This window comes from Teleopsis dalmanni, chromosome 2, assembly GCF_002237135.1.
Source record: "Teleopsis dalmanni isolate 2A chromosome 2, ASM223713v2, whole genome shotgun sequence".
NCBI lineage: Eukaryota > Metazoa > Arthropoda > Insecta > Diptera > Diopsidae > Teleopsis > Teleopsis dalmanni.
The window spans coordinates 144193156-144212664 of record NC_051847.1 but is presented as its reverse complement, the minus strand read 5'-3'; the positions used below and the strand labels follow the sequence as shown (position 1 = coordinate 144212664).

Genomic DNA, 19509 nt, shown 5'->3' with positions numbered 1-19509 from the left:
GTAATTAATAGATATTAATAGCATAATATATATAAAAAATATAATACAAATTTAAAAATGTTTCAAAACTAAAATAAAAAACAAAATTATTACTGAAAGAACAGAAAAAATTTTAAAAAAATTTAACAGAAAAAACTTCGTATAATCAATAATTAAAATATATTGAGTTAATTCCAAAATTACTGCAGGATTTATTTATTAAAAGTGATTTACTTGAAATTAGTGTATAAAAATTATAAAACTACACGTACATTAACACCTAAACATACATATATGTATTTATATTATAACAAATATAACAGAAACACAAATATATATACAAAAAATATATAGATAAAATGTATTTAAAAACACAGACATTGTTGTATGTAAAAGTTATATTATATAAAATAATTTAATGTATATATATATATAAATATATATATCTATATAGTAATTATATGTACTCGTATATATTATACAAACATATAAAATATATATTTAATGTCATTGAAATTGATTTTTTTCTGATATAAATAAAAACAAAATCATTAAAATAAAATAAATTGTTTGCTTGTTTGAATTTCTATTGAAAGGCTTTTGGAAGAATATTTATTGCTTCAATATACATATATTATATATATTCCATGCAAAACACAATAAATAAATGAAGATCTTTGTTAAACGCATTAAAATTTTCCGAATTCATAGTCAGTTTTGGGTTGAAAGATACTGTATTAGACCAATCCATATTAAATCAAAACATTTTCAAATCCAATTTTGTTAAACACAACTTTTTTATATTTTTTTTCGTAACTATTAAACACCTTTGTGATGACGCAACTCTAATTTTTTTACGACTAGTCTTGTTAAATTACTTTAAACTGCAGCAGGTACAGTTCAAACCAATTCATTTCTTAATTTTTAGAACAGAAGAAACGGTACTTCTATATTGTCTTTCTGTGCATACATAACTTTATTTATAGCCTTTTATCTTAACATATTTTATAAAAGTAACCAATCTACCCGATCTTAATGTATTTTACGCCGCTACTAGAATTTATGAATATGTTTATTATGGTGCCATTAATTTTCAAAAGTCGCAGAATTATCCGCGGCACCCCCAGATTGGTTCATTTCATTAAAAAAAATAATCTGAGTAAAATTTTAGTTCAAGTGGCGGAAATAAGTGGAAATGGCGCCCTGGGGGTCTTGGGCGTTTGGAAAATAACAATTTTTTCCATAAAATTCATATTTGATTGCTTATATCCTCGACATATTTAATTTCACATAAAAACTGTTTAAAAACATAAAAACTGTTAAAAGTTATAGATCTATTAAAAATAAACAATTCACTCATACAAAGATTTTCTGTATTTCTAATAATTATTGAATATAAGAAAAAAGTAGCTACAAGCACCCGATTGATAGGTTTGTAAGTGCTATGATTGTAATTGCCCGCTTCAGCTTTACACAAATTACTATAATTTAATATTTCTTCTAATAAATAGGTACTAATTCTGCTTTTCTCCGACATCAACGTTTATTTTTGTCCAAAACTTTTGAAATCATTGAAATAGTTCAACAGACTTTGAAATCTTAGCATGGAAAACACAGTCACAAACAATTTATGGACTAACCGCAAATACTGTGAAGTCGCTAGAACCTTTTGGCCTAGATGGCGAATTCCAACAAGCGGATTATGCAGGAGTTGCCAAGATGAAGAGGTGGTAGAATCTATCAACCACTTCCTTTGTCTCTCTCCAGGACTTCAGACAAGGCGATTTCAATGTCTCGGGGATCGCTTTTTCACCGGCTTGGAAGAGATAACGAAAGCAAACTTATCGGATCTCCTTAAATTCATCTGGGAAACCAGATGGTTTAACAAGGATTACAAAGGTAAGCAACTGGCCTCTCCCGGCAAAATTTTTTGAGGGCATCACAATGGGCAATATATGCCTCCGATAAATAATTAAATACTTTTATTTTATACAATTTTTTATTTTATTTATTTTAATTATTTTTTATTTTATTTATTTATTTTATTTTCTAAATATTTACATAATTTATTTTTTTCTTAAAAACAAAAACAAAGTAATATGTGACAATAGCCGTAATTTTTTCTTTCAGTTTACCAAAAAAAATATTCGCATCTTACGAAAGAACACATTTGAAGCAAAAACAATGCTTTTTAAATCTTCAGACTTAGGTTTAACTCGCTAAAATTTTTACGTCTAAAAGTTTAGAACAGCCAAACTCAAAAATCAATCTATTGTAAATGTTCACTTGAAATATGTTGCAAAATTCCACTCATCTGTTAAAATTATACAAGCATTTCATTTACCGATAAATAAATTTATTTAAATATAGAAGATAAAAATGCTTACCACTGCAATTCTAATATTCATTTTATTTTATTTTGTTTAATGAATTAATTTTTAGTGTTTACAATTTTTATATATCATATTATACACTATACAACCAAAAAAATATGTCAGAAAAAGCATTTGACATATTTAAAAAGTGCTGCCAATTTGTTTTAACCAGATTTAATGCAATTTTTTTACTCCCCTGAAAGAAAAAATTACGGTTAATATTGGAATTATTAATGTTTTAACTTAAGTTTGAGTTTTTCCATTTCCAAAAGTCGACGTTTTTTTTTCAATTTCGTCCTCAATGTTCCGTAATTTTAATTTCTCTATATATTCTGTTGTTTTAAATATTTCAAACTAACACTTTAATTTGTGGAAAAAAACCTGTGAGGATAAAATAAATAGTGAAAATTTAAATATATTCGGAAAATTGAACATTATTAGTTACTTACACATTAAATTAAACTCTTTTTAACTCTATTTTAACTAGTCTCCCACAATGAGGAAAGGAAAAAAATTCCCTTCCCATTTCAGTTAGAATAAGGGAAATGGGAAAAAATTCCCATTTCATTTAGAATAGAGCTGCATATCTTTTCTAGTGATCAATCCTGGATGTTTTTTTTTTTTGGAATCAACAGCAACAACAATACGTTTAAAATCTTGAACGAAATCACGTTTTTCTTTATTATCAGCTTTCGAATTGCTAAGAGCCGCTCTACATTTCCATTAAAATAGATTATTTGCTTGATGTGTGAGTAACAAGTTTCAAATGTCAACGCGATGCAGCAAACGGCTTTTTAGTGGTCGCTGAAACCAACTATCAAATTAAATCAAAACTAACAAAATTGTTTCTTTCCCACTGTTTTGCTTGAAATACCATAAGAAAACTAGACTATCTCCAGATAGTCAGTTAATAATCTTTCTTTCCTTTACTTAATTGTTACTCTGCACTATACACTGTAGTTACATACAAAACTATTTCACAAAACACCTATTCATAAATGGTTCTTTGTCCAGCACAATGTGGTATAATTCCATTATCATATTATAATGTACCTTAAGATCGTCCTCTCTTACAATAAGGTAACTCTACTGCTACCATCTATGCTTCAGCAATGTGCAGTTCGCGTTTAAATATTAAAACATCCTACTTAACATCCTACTCTTCACCTTATTGTAAAAGAACTTTGGTGTGTAATTTCTCGGTAAAGAAAACTGCTTCATTTTGTCTCCTTGCAAATGTTTTTACTTTGCTTCAGCTCAACATTATTCGAACTTTTCCACCTTATATACTCGTATCAAGTAGAAAACATAATTTATATCTTGTATCAGAGATAAAAGATATGTATAACAAAAATTTGCTTTTATAAATTATTTATTTTGATTCGCAATTAGACGTTCACAATATACAAAGTTAATTTTTCTTTTTTGGAATTACTAAATAGTTTTAAATAATTTCAAATAATTAATACAATTATTGATAATACATTAGATTAAAGTTAAAATATTTAATAGGAAGAAAAAAACAAATAATATTTTCAAAATATTTTTAAGAAATTATTAAATATTTTAACAGATATTTTCTTAATACGACTATATTGTATTTACTAAATTACTTAAATTAAAGTTAATATGTAAAATTTTTAAAATTATAAATATAATTTTAATTTAAGTTTAAATTATGTATGTACTATTTTTTGTTTTATGTAATTGTATTTACAAATGATATAATGCATTTCTTTAAAGTATAACAAGTTACTTAATCACGTATATAAAAAAATTTATATTTATAAAAATATATAGTTTTATTAAATATAATAGAAATTTTTTTTGAGAGCTTAACACATTAAAAAAACCTAGAAGTAATAATGTGGTTTTAATTAATGTGAGTGTTTACAGAAATGCTATAAAAACATTCCTGAATTTGTCAGTAACTTTGTTTTTGTGTTTATGTTATTTATAATTATAATTTACATAATATATTAATTTTTAATTTTTTTATATGTAATTGTCATCAATATTTCGAATATCATCGATGCTTATCATCAAAATTAAAATAAAATATATAATAACAATATATACAAAACATATGTAAATTCAGTGGTGTATACAAAAGGTAAGAGAGCGAACTGTTCTTTAAAATATATTTCAGACATTTTACATTAGCACTATTATATTTTTTTATAAAATATTTTCATATCAACTCTTCGAAAACCCCCCTTAAAAGAGTCGCTGTGACCATTCTTGTATAAACTTAATTAACATAAATACATTAAATTTATTTATGCGTTTTATGCTTATTGTTATTATATATTGTTATAATAGTTTATTTAATAGAATAGTTTTAATAAAATTTTTTTGACTACTGGAAAAAGAAAGAATTCAAAGTTATCATTATTTCGCAGTTTTCATGTACAGGATTTTTAGTAAATTTTTCAACTTTTTCATTTTAAATTAATTCATATAGTGGAAAAACTGAGCAATGTGTTTTTAGCATTTCTAAATATATATTTAAAGTGTGTGGTACAATGTCTCTATTAATTTCTCTATTAATTTCACATTTCTGTTTTAATATTAAAAGCTTATTGATTATAAATTTAAAAAGTTGAATATATTATATCAATAAGAAACTCTTTTATAACATTTATTTACAACAAAGTTACTTGTTTTATTTGCTATTATATTGAAATTATTATATTGAATTACTTAATATTCATTTATATTCCTTTGGGAAATAAATACTATCAATACATCTATTTAACCCAAAAGTTTATATATTGACTCATTTACTTAATTATATAATTATATAAATATATATAATTATATGTATATAAATTTACAAATAAGACATAACTCTCATCAATGACCAATATTTTAGCAGTCATTTTAGTTTACAACAAAATGTTATAACAGCATTATTTATGTTGAGAATTTTTCATATTAAATATTATATTAATACTTCTATCTATACGCAAATAAAAATATATAATAATTTTTAATTATATACATAATTCTATATGTTTTACATATTTTTTTAATGTGCTTATGCTACACCAAAATCAATAAGTTAAAGCGAAATTATAGTTTTGGCATAAAGTTCAATTATTTCTGCTTTATCTGCAACAAAGTGTTTAAAAATAATTATATTTGATTTTTAATCAAATTTAATAAAAACAAATAATTTAATAATTAAACAAACTTAAAAATGTACAAATTTTAAGCAAAAATATACAATTTAATTCCTAACTAATTGCAATGGCATTGAATTAAAGTCGCTCCAATTGTCGAATTATTGCAGCGTCCACAGTAACAAATATTTTGTTACGTGCAATTATCACTTATACTTAAATTCGTTGACGTTGTTGTTGGTGTTGCTGTTGTTGTTGTTGTGTCTGACGCTGGTGTATTTGTTGTAGATTCATTTATATTGGTATGCAAATTAGAATTGGTATTTGATTCGCTGTTTCTATTTGAGGTTACACCGCTTAAATTTGCATTTGTTGTTGTGTTTGTTGCATTGGATCTTGGATCATTATCATGTTTCCAACGATTTAATGCTGCTTCACGTTCAATGGCATCGAAATACCAAACAGTTATGGCATAACGTGTACGATGTGCAGGTTGTACTTCATGTGGATTACGATGATCTGACCAGAAAAATATGAGTCTATCGAACTTTGGTTCGATATCTGCTATTGTTTGTCCTCGCTCAGGAAATATTCTGCAATTAGAAATTATTTTAAATTTATGAAATTATAAAAAAATTATTCAAGATTTTACCTCAGTATTCCACCGCTACGATTTGTATCCCAATTTACATTTAAATAGTAAATAGCTGTTATAATACGCCCATCTTTATGAGGATTGTCTACGTGTCTAACGTAGTGTGAGCCTGAGCCAGGATAACAAGCAACCATAGCCTAAAAGAATATTAAAATTAATTCAATATTTTGATATAAAACTAACTATTATTGTGATACATAATATACGTACATTTGTTAACCTATTCTTTCATATCTTTTTTTTATATACTGAAGATGTTTACTATCTAATTGCAAGAGAATTTTAATTTTTTTCCTGTATCTGATGATCAGCAAACAAAAAGAAATAAATCTAAAAACGTCTCGATAATAGATATTGCGGCTTGTGATTTAATGAACACTTGTTACTATTGAGTTTACTATTGTGAGAATTGTGTTTTATTATTATTATTTTTATTGTTGTAACTTTTTGTAGGCCTCGGTGAATTTTTTAGAGGTGAACATTGGCGTAGAATATTGGTTAGAAAAACGATAACATATGAAAAAGTTGGGTGGTAAGGTAGACCAGAGCCTGTATAAAGGATTTAACTTTTAAAAGGATTTAACTTTTAAAAGGATTTAACTTTTAAATGATGAACCATTTTAGAGGGACAGATTGAATATAAAACATTAGAATTGGGATATGATTTTCTATTAGATAAATAATGCGATAAGAAAAAGGGGCGATGGAAAAAAAAATATTGTCTATATATCCAAAAACTAACATATATTTGAAAGTCAAAAACCCTGTCTCTGTTTGAAATCACATTAGTGTGTACAGAAAGGGACATAATTGGCGATAGAGCTTGAAATTTATGCAAGAGTGGAAGAAGCAATCCGTGACAAGTAACGTTTAGCAAGTGGTTACATATGATATAAGGAAAGAAGCGTTGTAAAAGTTAATACAGAGATATCAAATATAACTTATATTAACTTTAGAGAATCTCAACAGTGCACACAGGAACATCGAATTCACACACGAACGAGAAAACAACGGCTGCCTACCATTCTTAGACCTACTTACACAACACAAAAACGGCATTTTCGAATTTAGCATCTATAGAAAACTAACGAGTACAAAACGTGTCATAACCAACAATTCAAATCATTCATTCCAACACAAAATAGCTGCCTTTCATCACATGATACATAGAATGCTCACATTACCCCTTACACAAGCAGCCATCAATGAAGAAACCTCATACATTAAGGAAATAGCGGACATCAACGGATACCCTCAGAACACCATCGATAGAATCATAAAAAAGAAACAAAGGCAGCTACATTCCAGGAACGTGACGACGTTGACAGCAGAAAAACCAAAACAAAGAAGAGTCGCCGTAGTATACAACAACGCCGTCTCCAAAGGTCTAAAATCCAAGTTAAAAAAGTTCAATATCGACTTAGTTCACTCCAGTAGGCCACACCAACTCGAAAGCCTATTAGCATCCAATGTGACCCAATGTGGCTCCTGCAACAAAATACATCGGACAAACAAAAAGACCCTTACCAGTAAGACTTGAAGAACACAGAAAGGAAGCAAGAGAAGCACCGAAGAAAATAAACCCCCACATAAAATCAAATGTCGCCAGACATGTAGTAAAGGAAAATCACCACATCAACAGGGATAACGCCCAAATAATAAAAAATGTAAGGGATAGCTGGAAATTAGAAACAGCAGAGAGCATCGAAATACATAAACATCAGGCCACAACTTTATTCAACGGCGATAAGGGAAAAGTATCATCATGGCTTTTTAGATACATCCAAAAACACCAACAATGTGACAATAAAACAAAACCAGTCCAAACCCCGCCACCATTTCTTACCTGTCACCCCCCAAGCACAATAACCCTACCAAAATTAGTATTAAGAAATAACATGTAAATAGTATAAATAGTTTGTAAGATTGCTATATTTTTTTAATATTAGGAATTCTCCTAATGAAGGCAAAAGCGAATTTGCCGAAACACGTGTAGGGATACACAACATAAAACTTTCGAAATAGAAGTTAGTATATTCTAAAAAACAAAAATAACCGCATTTTTTATTAAGAGTCCGAGCCCGTATTAACTTGATGAGTCGGAGCTATTAGTAGTTAATTGAACTTAGATTAGTATACGACGTAAACAACATCATAGGAGATATAACTTGCAATCTAAACTCATATCAAGAATGGAAGGAATAATTAACAATAAATAACCGTTGAAAGTACCTAATGGAGATGCGGTTAAAATTAAAATACAATGCCGACAAAAAAATACTGCATCGGTATATAGCATTAATAGCCAGGTTTCGACGTTATTTGCTTTTTCACGACATATTTTTTGGTTTTGTGGTACTTTGTTTGTTTTAAAATTGTTTTTTCATTATTCAACTATAAAAAACAAACTGGTTAAAAAAACAAACAACAAAAAAATAACAAGAATAAAAATTTTAATAAAATAATAATAAGCGCGCTTTAATGCCAAATTAAGTGTAACCTTTATTGTACATTATTTACAATAACAGCTCTTTTTTATAAAATTTTTCAATATTTCCATCCTTATTTGTAATCAATTAATATAACACTTTTTAGTCCTTGTTTAAGTGCAGTTAGCAAGCATTTTGTTATTAATTATTATGTTGAGGCTAGTTGAGTCAGTGCACTTGAGCACTTTTACTCTTTATTAATTGCGATGTTTCTTCAGAACCCCTCTCTACGCCTTGACTGGATTATTGTATTTAATTTAACCGTAAAAATATAAATAAAACTAAAAAATTACTACAGTGCACAAGTATCAATATTTAAATATGGAACTGAAGTTTAAATATTTATTTCAAAACAAATTTACCACTTTTCGAATTTTTTTAAAAATCATTTAGCAAATTAACACATTTGTAATATAGATTTATGTTAAGCATAATTTTTTTTTTATCAATTACTGGTCATTTTTTAATTTTTTTATATTTATACTTTATCTATTTTTTTAAGAGCCTCTTAGGATCCTTCATGGCGAACACCCTAACACAGGTAAGCTGCTCGTAAGATTTTGGAAATTAATAATAACTTCAAATGTTCTCAAACCGCACAAGTTGGATGTAACTGTGCTCTCTATAAATAACCGCAAATAATACATTGATAACGAGGTGGCAACAGAATGATGAGACAGCGCTAATTCGATTTATGGAAAGTCAGCACTTAAACCAAACAACCATTTTTGGAACAACATTAACATAAACAATTTTCGAATTTTTTTTTCGCGTGCGTTAACAAATTTTTTGTCATAATTCACAACTCTATCCACACACAGTTTATTGTGACAAAAAATCTAAATTTCTTTATTTAGCAAACATTTAATTATTAACAGCATATTCAAGTATACATATAGTATATATAAAATATAATATTAATGTTTTTAACATTTGCGATAGTTTATATTTTTGAGATTCAGACATAAAAAGTAGGTTAGACTCAACTCCAATTCTATTTAATCGATAGGTCCATATAGGGTTTTCACCTACCATGGTGTACGTGACATTACAAATTTATCTTATCACATTTTTTATTTGCAAAACTGTTTTTATCCGTCCATTGCGTTCATAATCATAACATTATGCTTTTTTATAACGTACTACATTTTTATAGTAGCTTAAATTAACATTAAGATATGTTATCTTTATTATTTTTTATATATTATTTTTTAAAAGATTATTGTTTAATACAATAAAATTACGATTTATTAAATATATATTATTTATACATATTTTTTGTGTATAAAATTTTTTGAATTTATTTATCGGCGCGTTTTTTTATAATGATTTTTATATATTTTTGAATCCAGCTATAGGACCCTCTTTGAATAATAATTTAACGTTTAATATTTTTATTATATTCTATATTTTTTATGTATTATGTATGACCTGCTCTTATATTTAATTTAAATGTGTTAACTTTGTAATTAACATTATTAAAATTTTAAAATTCAAACATTTGGTATTTATTTTATAATTGCTATAGTTTCTGTAAATTATTCTTCAATTATTTGATTAATTAAAAATAATTATATTCCAATATATTTCACTAATGATGTCATTTTTACAATTTAAATAAAATTTTGATTATACTGATGCTAAAATTTTTTTATTAGTATTGACTCAGAAACGTCTTAGAATTTTGTCAAATTTTTAGAGTTTTTTTTTTATTTTTATACCATTCACAAATGCTGTAAAGACGATAACTTGTTAAGTTATTTAATTTAAGATTTAAATTTGTTTTCTTGACTTTTATTTTTTGTTTTTTTCATTGGGAAGACGAATAAATTAATATTCTTAAGCTATTAACTGTAATGCAATTTGAAGAATCTTAAACAAATTTCAGAATTGTTGACTGAGGATTTAATTGAAGTCGCGTAATACGGGATGACATCAAAAAATAACTATAATTTTCTAATTTATCTTAAGTCATGAATTTGTGTATTGGTTGCACTGCCAATAATATACATGTTAGATATCTTCAGTTGTAATGCTTAGTTCGATTATATCGAGTGAATGAGTAAGTAGTACTCTGATGTATTAAGCGAAAAAGGTTACATGGAATTGAATTAAAAACCAAATGAAATGCAACAATCATTAAAAATATAAAATAAGCTTTTTGGCGACGTTACTACGTCAAATTACTACAAGTTCATCTATGTTTAATGTTTTTGTAACTGACAAGAGCGCATAAATTTTGAATTCGGAATCCTTTAAAGAAAAGGATCCTTTTACAAATATATCTATTGACTCACCAAAATTTTAATCAGGTGAACTGAAAGTTTTGTATTTGGCTACATAATAACATTAAATTATGGTATTTTCATATATCAAATTTTAATATAAGTTCGTTATGAAATTATAGAAGAAATGATTCATATTGTATCTTCTACTCTGCCCAACCACAAATTCACTCTATCAATAAAAATTGTTAAAATACTTATCATAAGAGAATAAACATAAATTATTCATTTCAAACTTTAATAATAATGAGTATTTAATAAAACTTTGTAAATAGTATTAAAACCTTGATTAAGCCAAGACTAACTGATTGTTTATTAAAAAATATACGTTGAAAAATTAATATACATTCACATATTTAGCTCTGATTTCTCAGCATAAAATTTCTTGTTAATTTTATTTGAGAACTTTAATGTGAGTCATTTTTAAATTTACACTATAATAAAACATTAAAATATATAAATAAAACAAAAAAATAATATATAGAAAATATTCTTAAATAGCTTCTATTTAAATAATTTACTTAATAATTATTAAAAAATATAGAAAAATTACTGTAATATATTTTCAATGTACTAGAGTTTCATAATTATCAGAATAGTGCACTGTATATTATTTGATTCATTGATTTTTAAAGTATTAACCGAGACCAAGACTATATTAAGTGTTAACCTCCTAAGATGGTATTTTTAATTATATATTATTAATTTTTTTTCTTTTTTATTCAATTTTTAAAATAGTTAACTAAAATTCTCAATAAAAGTCTGTATTTAAATACTAGTAGAACATTGGAGATTGGCTTGCTTTAAAAAACACGAAATTTACTTCAATATATAATTTTAAATTATAATAGTAATAAATTTTATTCTGCGCACATATAAAACGTAAAAAATAATAACTTTTAGGTAATAAAATAATAAGGAAAATTAGTGTCAAGTACATACCTTCGTTCTCTCCTTTATATTACATTTTCCTAATTCTCCATTATTAAGCATTGAATTTGCATTACAAATCACAGCATCGATCTAAAGAATAAAACATATTAAAAACTATATTCAGTTCAACATTTCTCCACAAAACCAACCTGATTTATTAAATATCCAACGTTTGAGCAGCCAGGCTCTACACCTTTTATCCACGCTATTTTATCACCACGTATTGTACGAGAATCTTGTTCTCCAACCGTGTTATTAACTAATTGACCATCCTATATATATGTTAAGAAGTAATAATTAAATAACAATATAAAACAAATTTAAACAAAGATTAAATTTACCCTGAATTCGCCTGCTGCGTACAAGCGATGTACTTCATTTAGGACACTGAGACCCTTCTCATTGCCCAAAAAGTCATCTACAACTGAAAGACCATATTGATTCATGTCATTAATAATATTGCGACATAGTTCTTCATAACGTCGTTCACTGAAAAATAAAACGTAAAAACATTAAAAATAGTTCAAATACATAAGGACATGTTTAAAAATATTTAAATATAAATACAATATCATGTAAAAAGTTATTAAATATTTTTTGTAAATATAAGAAACTAATAATATATTACAACAAAACTTAATATAGTTATTATATAGATATAATAAAGTTATATACTTGCTTTGACTATTAGAATCTAGATTTAGGATTTAGAAGCATACTATATATAATTAAATAGTTTATATTAAATTATTATTTATTTTTTATTATTTAATTTTTTCTTTAAATTCATATATATTTTTTTTTATAAATAAAAAATAAAAAATTGTAATATATATAATTAATTGCAAATATTTAAAAATATAATAATAATAAAATTAAAAATAAGAATTGTTATAATAACTTTGTCTAGAAAGTACCTTTAATTTGTTTTCAATTCCAATAAAAACATTATTAATTAATGAATAATTTATTTAGTTAATATTTGAATATATTATAATTATAATTGAAAATAGATTGGTTTGGAACAGTAGTGAACTACAACAACAAAAACAATTTTTATATTATTTTAATTAATTGAATTTTTGGCTGATCATACAAAAATAATTGAAAATTATTATTTGATAATATTAAAATTATAATAAAATAATTTTATTAGTTGATAAAAAATAAATTAATTGTTGAAAAAGTAACTTTAGTTTCAATTCCAATTTAAAACATAATCAATTAATAAATTAATTACTATTTAGTTTATATTTAAAACTATCACAATCTTTAAGAAAATTAATTAATTATTATAAAATAATTATAAAAATATAAAAGAGTAATTAAATGTCGAGAAATGAACTTTAGTTAGTTTTTAATTCCAATGAAAGCATTATTAATTAATAAATAATTTATTTACTTAATATTTGAATAGTCATAGTATTTTAGCTTTATTTTACTTCATTTTTTAAATATGTTTTATTAAATATTTTTAAATATTTTATATATGTATTAGATGGAAATTTATAACAATTATAACATATTATATATATGGAGATTACAGCTATGGCCGTATTTGAATATATAATAATAATAATTGAAAATAATTATTTGATAATTAAAAAAATATAATAAAATAATTTTATTAGTTGATAATAAATAAATTATTTGTCGAAAACGTAACTTTACTTAATTTGTTTTTAATCGCAATTAAAAATAAAGTTAATTAAAATAATTTAATCGTTTTAAAATTTCATTTTGTTAAATTAATATTAATATCTCGACAAGTTACCATTTTTTTTTAATTTTATAAGTTTATATTTTAACCTTTTCCACTGTTTTATTTTTTACGCAAATCAAATAATATCAAATTTTTTTTTTCTACAAACATTTAAATATATTTATATGTATATACTTATATATGTTTAAAGAATATATTACCGACGGCACCGCTTGTTGTGCAAATATTGTTCAGCATTCGAAGGATGTGCTGAGCGTTTGAGAGTGCGGGTATGATAGTCAGTGGGTGCTGCAGTGGTGACCATGTTGCCGTTAGAGTTTCTTAGCTTTTAAGACGAGAACTGCACAAATCAGCAGTTAAATTTTGAATATTCAAAATAATAAAATAAAAATTTTAGCAACGTAAAAAAATTTAAAAACTGTCAAGAAAAAAAAACCGCACCGCACCACTCTTGTTACAAGGTAAGTAACTTCTTTTAAATTTATTTCTTTGTCTATTTTTTTTGTTTTTTTTTTTGCAATATTAGTTACGGTATTTGCTTTAATGTTTACTTTTCCATGTTATCAGTTTCAAATTTTATATAGTTTTTTTTTTATTTATAACTTTTTGTGATGTCACTCCTGTGTTCAATAGAAATATGCACATAGAAATATTTTCGCACTTAAGTTTTTTCTTATATATAATTGCGTACTATTTTCAAATTATATTTGTATATAATAAAAATGCACATATTTTTAAAAATAAATAATTTAGTTTTCAATATTCAATTTTTTTTTCTGTCTAACATGCGACTTCAGTATTCTCGAACCGCACACGTCCAGCGTTTGAATTTGAATGAAGAAGCAATCCGAATTTCGAGTAACCAAAATACTGCAAAGTGAGTGAAGACGAATGGTCTACGTATCAAAACAAACGTAGATACGCGACCGACACAAGCGGGCGGCATTCGTATAAAATGTAAACAATTGATTTCACACCAAATGCTATCCAAATGCTTTATTTTCGTTGGCGTTGCCACGTAAAACAATTAAATATTTCAAATAATGTTTAAAATATAAACCCACACAGTTATAAGGGGCGTGTGCGAGTTCAAATAAATTGATGGTAAATTAAGGGGAAATAGTAAATTATGACGGTATGGTAGCGAATGTTGGTATTTACCAGAATTTCGAGTAGGGTAAATTAGATAAAAATTTAGGTAAATTAGGTGTTACCATTGTGAAAATTTTATAAGATGTTTAATTAATAAATTTGAAAACTTTTAACCAAAAATAATAAATAAGTGCAATAAATAAATATTTATATAAGTGCAGTACAAAAAATCCCATGGAAATTTATACTTACTTTACCTTATTTCACCCGGGCTCGCACACGGCCAATATATTCAAGAACAGCTTGTGTTCTAATAAAGATTATTTATTACAAGAATTAAGTAAAACAAATACTTAATTATTATTCTTATAAACCGCATGGTTGCCTTACATTTTTGAATATGGCATATTCAATGAAACAATTCAATAGACCTAATTGATTTGGCTTAGACCTAATTAGTTTTTTCTAGACCTAATTGATTTGTAGCAAATCTAATTACTTTGTAATATATATTGTGTCTTATAAAATATCTTCAAAGACCATTTCAAAAGACAATATATGTTTCGTATATAGTTATCAGTACATGCATATAAATTGTATCTAATTAATTTATGTATAGAATGATATTGAGAAGAACAAAAAAAAAAATTATACACTTTGTTTATTATATTAATCGAAATCATGGGCACCCATATCGAAAAATAGTACTATTTCATTTCACTATAAGTCTATGCAAACCTAAACGCACATTCACACTGTCTCATATGATCTCATTATCAATAAATTAGCTCATTTATGGCGAAAAATGACAAATACAAATCGTAAAATTAAATTTTAAATTAAATTTTTTGGAAATGACCAAAATTTGAGAAAAGTGTCATGTCTTATATGTCTTATATGTAAAATGTAAACAAACAACAGCAGAGTTATAAACTAAGACACTAAAGAAGTAAGTAATTAATAAATTTTTATTTTTATTAATTGAATATGTAATTGATATATAAAATGTTTATAAATTATTTAAAATATCAATTATATATATAATTTTTTCTAAGATATGTTATTAAGTTCATAAAAGTTCTATTAGCTGCATACATGAGTTCATTATAATGTGAACGTTCATTATAATAAGAATATTGAAAAACTAATTAGAATTAATTAATTAATTTAATTAGCCAGTAATAGACTTAAACTGTAAACCGTAATTATATTAGCTCCACACATTTGTGAATAAGGATTTCATTTTATTTTATATTCATAGTTTTGCTATATGTATAATATAGACAATATAGCTGATAATATTTTGAATAAATATATATTTTGAATGAATATTTTTTTACTAATTATTATTGTTTTTTAAACATTAATGTGGAAAGGTTTAGGCGTTGAAATCATTAACAAAAAAAAACCTTAAACATACAACTAACATTTTTTTAGTTTTTTTTACCTTCTTTCTTACGATAGGATAATGAAAAATACTATGAAAATGAAAATACTCAAGCACATGTTCAAAAGAAGATAATATAATTTCTAATGGATATTCCTCTTAGACAAACTTATGATACGCTTTGATTTGATACGATGACCATAACACGATTGAAATCTATCTATTTACCATTGGGTGGAATGTATTCAAAAGAACCTTATATAGTTTATGATGACTTATAGACAAGATCCACTTAGACTAGGTGGTACATTGTGATACCAATTAAGGCTATAAGATAATCTTACTGTTGTTACAAACTATTTCGGGTCTACGAAAATACTTAAAAATTTGTTCTTAAGTTCCTTATGTAGTTTAAAATCGTTTTTAAAAACGTATAATCCTAGACAACTAAATTTATGTAGCAACAACAGTTTAAATGACTTTCACTTTATTTAGCATTCTTATAATTAGGTTACATATTATTGGAGGGAAAGTCGAATATTTTTGCATATTTATCTATAATACAATAAGCCGGAAATAAGACCAACTTTATTCCAAGTATGTTTTATGACAAAACCAAAAAATTTTATTTAAAAAAATGTAGTTAAAATCAGATTATATAGGAATAGTCGTTATTCAAATTAATTTTATTTGGCATTCAATTCATTATATACAACTCCAATATTTTTGTCGATAAATACTTGCATTATCTCATCTTCAGTAGAATTAAAATTTTTATTTTAAATGACGTTAGTCACATTCTTCCTTAAGTAATCTGTATTAGATTGAGAAACAATGACTTTACTATACACAATATAGACGAAAATTATTGTAAGAATTATTTAAATATGGAATCAGAGATGTGATGAATAGCCATAAGTTCTGGAAACTAATAAAATTTTATCTAAGGAATTATAGCAATAAATCATTATCTTGTAACAATAGTTGGATTAGTAGTTAATAGAAAGTGAAATCACGTTATAACAGATCATATCATCACATTTCTAATATATAGGAGTCGATATTTTAAATACCTATATAAATATATCGACGTATTTATCACGTTATTTTTAAGTTTAAAAGTATTAGAAATACGGTAAGACCATAGTATATTACTAGTATTTATCACGTTATTTTTAAGTTTAAAAGAATTAGAAATACGGTAAGACCATAGTATATTACTAATTATATCAAAATCAGCTACTACAGTTATCATATCAGAACTGAAGTGTTCATAAGCAAAATATAATATGCACAGATATTTTGACCAAAATGTTATAAGACCATACATTTTTCACCTCACCGAAACAACAATTTTATATAAATTAAAATTTCTAAAAATTTTTATAATATATTTATAGCAAAATATTTACTAATACTATTATTTTTTTTTTTTTTTTTGTCCTAAATGAAAGTATGGCATCACCAAACTCATATAATTTGGTTTAACAACCGAATTTGTTGATTTTTAATGATTGTTTTTTTATTAGAGTCGTTGTTGTTGCTTTTAATGTTATTAACTGCGTATCGCATGGGAAAAATATGTGTGCGGTGTTTACGGGTAAATGGCTTTCGGTCTAATACCGCCAACCCTGACAGTCATGCAAACGATCACGTAGCGCATAGACCGTACCGAAAGTACGGTTATTGCTTCGGGTCTGTCGTGTGCTTTATTGGCACTTCTGCAAAATGTCCAAACATAAAAATTTGCAAACGAAATTTATGACAATATCAAAGCAAAAGTTTTTTTTCGTTATTTTTAGTTTTTTATATGACTTAAAAACGAGCATTAATGGTATTAAAAATCAAAAAAAATAGAGCACGCTTAAATGCCTAATTTTGACATACATAGATAAACTGTTGAAAAAGAGGGAACAAATATACTTATGAGACCTTGAATTTCGTTTAATGTATTCTTCAACACCAATAAAGGGACGGATTGGATTCGTTTTTACTGCTCGCATGAGTAACGAACTGCACGTATCGAATGGTTCAATGTGCGCAAACGCAGGTACTCCGCTTCTGTTGCGCACTACACTATATGTTAGCATATTCTTGAGACATTATCTTTTAAAATATGTATTTCAAGTGTCTTGACCACACACTCAACAACATTCGAATAATTAAAGATTGTGTGATTTTGATATTGATTCATTTTTCACAAGTATACTCGTAAATACTTATTGATAAAAATAATCGATATTAATTTATTTGTTTTGCGATAACAATCAATATTATTTTTTTAGTAATATTACTAGCAATCTATTAATTGTAATTACATTAATAAACACAAGACGCTATTATTAAATAACGATAAGAGTTAATCTCATTATTATCTATATTAGTATATAAATAAAGTTTATTACTATTATTATTATTACTGTTATTATTATATATTTTACATTTACAGAAATTTATATTTTTATTTTATATTATATGTTATATATTATACATTACATATTTTATAATACTTATTATACATATATTTTATATAATATACACATTTTATATTATATATTTATTATATAATATATATTATATCCCTCTTTCACAAGGACTCTCTACTTAGGGTCGCACTTTTTCAATTCATTAAGAGGGCTAAATTCTGTTTCTCCTAGTTCGTGGCTTTGTGGCCAGTACTAAATGGTTATAGTAACAGCTGTCAAATTCTTAAGGGTGTCACAATGGACTTCATGATCTAAATGCGTCTTCTAACTTAACCTAATCCTAATTAACCTAACCTAACCTATATATTATATATCATATATTTTATATTATATTATAATATACAATATATATTATATATTTATAAATATATATTTATGTGTATATATTACATATTATATATTGTATATATATATTATTAATAATTTATTGACAACTGGTATTTCTAAGGATTCAAGGATCTATAAGTGGTATATTGGTGCGAAATATTAATGTACTATTTATGCAATTAATTGACGTAAATTTTTGTCATTTTTGAAATAAAATAAAATAATAATAATAAAATAATAAGAAAATAAAAACAATAAAATAATAATAATAAAATAATAATAATATAATAATAATAAAATAATAATAACATAATAATAATAATAATAAAATAATAATAATAATAAAATAATTAATAATAATAAAATAATAATAATAAAATAATAATAATAAAATAATAATAATAATAAAATAATAATAATAAAATAATAATAATAAAATAATAATAATAAAATAATAATAAAATAAAAATAATATTTTATTTTCAAACAATGCAGGTCCATGTAACGAATTTTGTCCACTTAACTTCACATCTTACCAACATTTCATTATAGTATTTTAGTATTTTAAAAGCTTATATAAAAATGTAGAAAATCGACGCCAAGCAATAATATACAATAAAATTACAGTTTATACGATATAAGCAAACCTATTT

The 19509-nt window shown here is 25.0% G+C and overlaps 1 protein-coding gene across 1 annotated transcript in view; it reads right to left on the bottom strand.

Moving 5' to 3' along the window:
• Window positions 1-5557: 5557 nt before the first annotated feature.
• Window positions 5558-19509, bottom strand: part of LOC119681233 (bestrophin homolog 22-like) — a gene marked incomplete at its 5' end in the record, with an annotated part of 25199 nt that continues 11247 nt past the window's right edge. Inside the window, 5 exon segments of the mRNA XM_038094362.1 lie at window positions 5558-6072; window positions 6132-6271; window positions 11851-11931; window positions 11991-12113; window positions 12183-12330. Coding sequence (XP_037950290.1) covers window positions 5673-6072; window positions 6132-6271; window positions 11851-11931; window positions 11991-12113; window positions 12183-12330 — 892 coding nt within the window.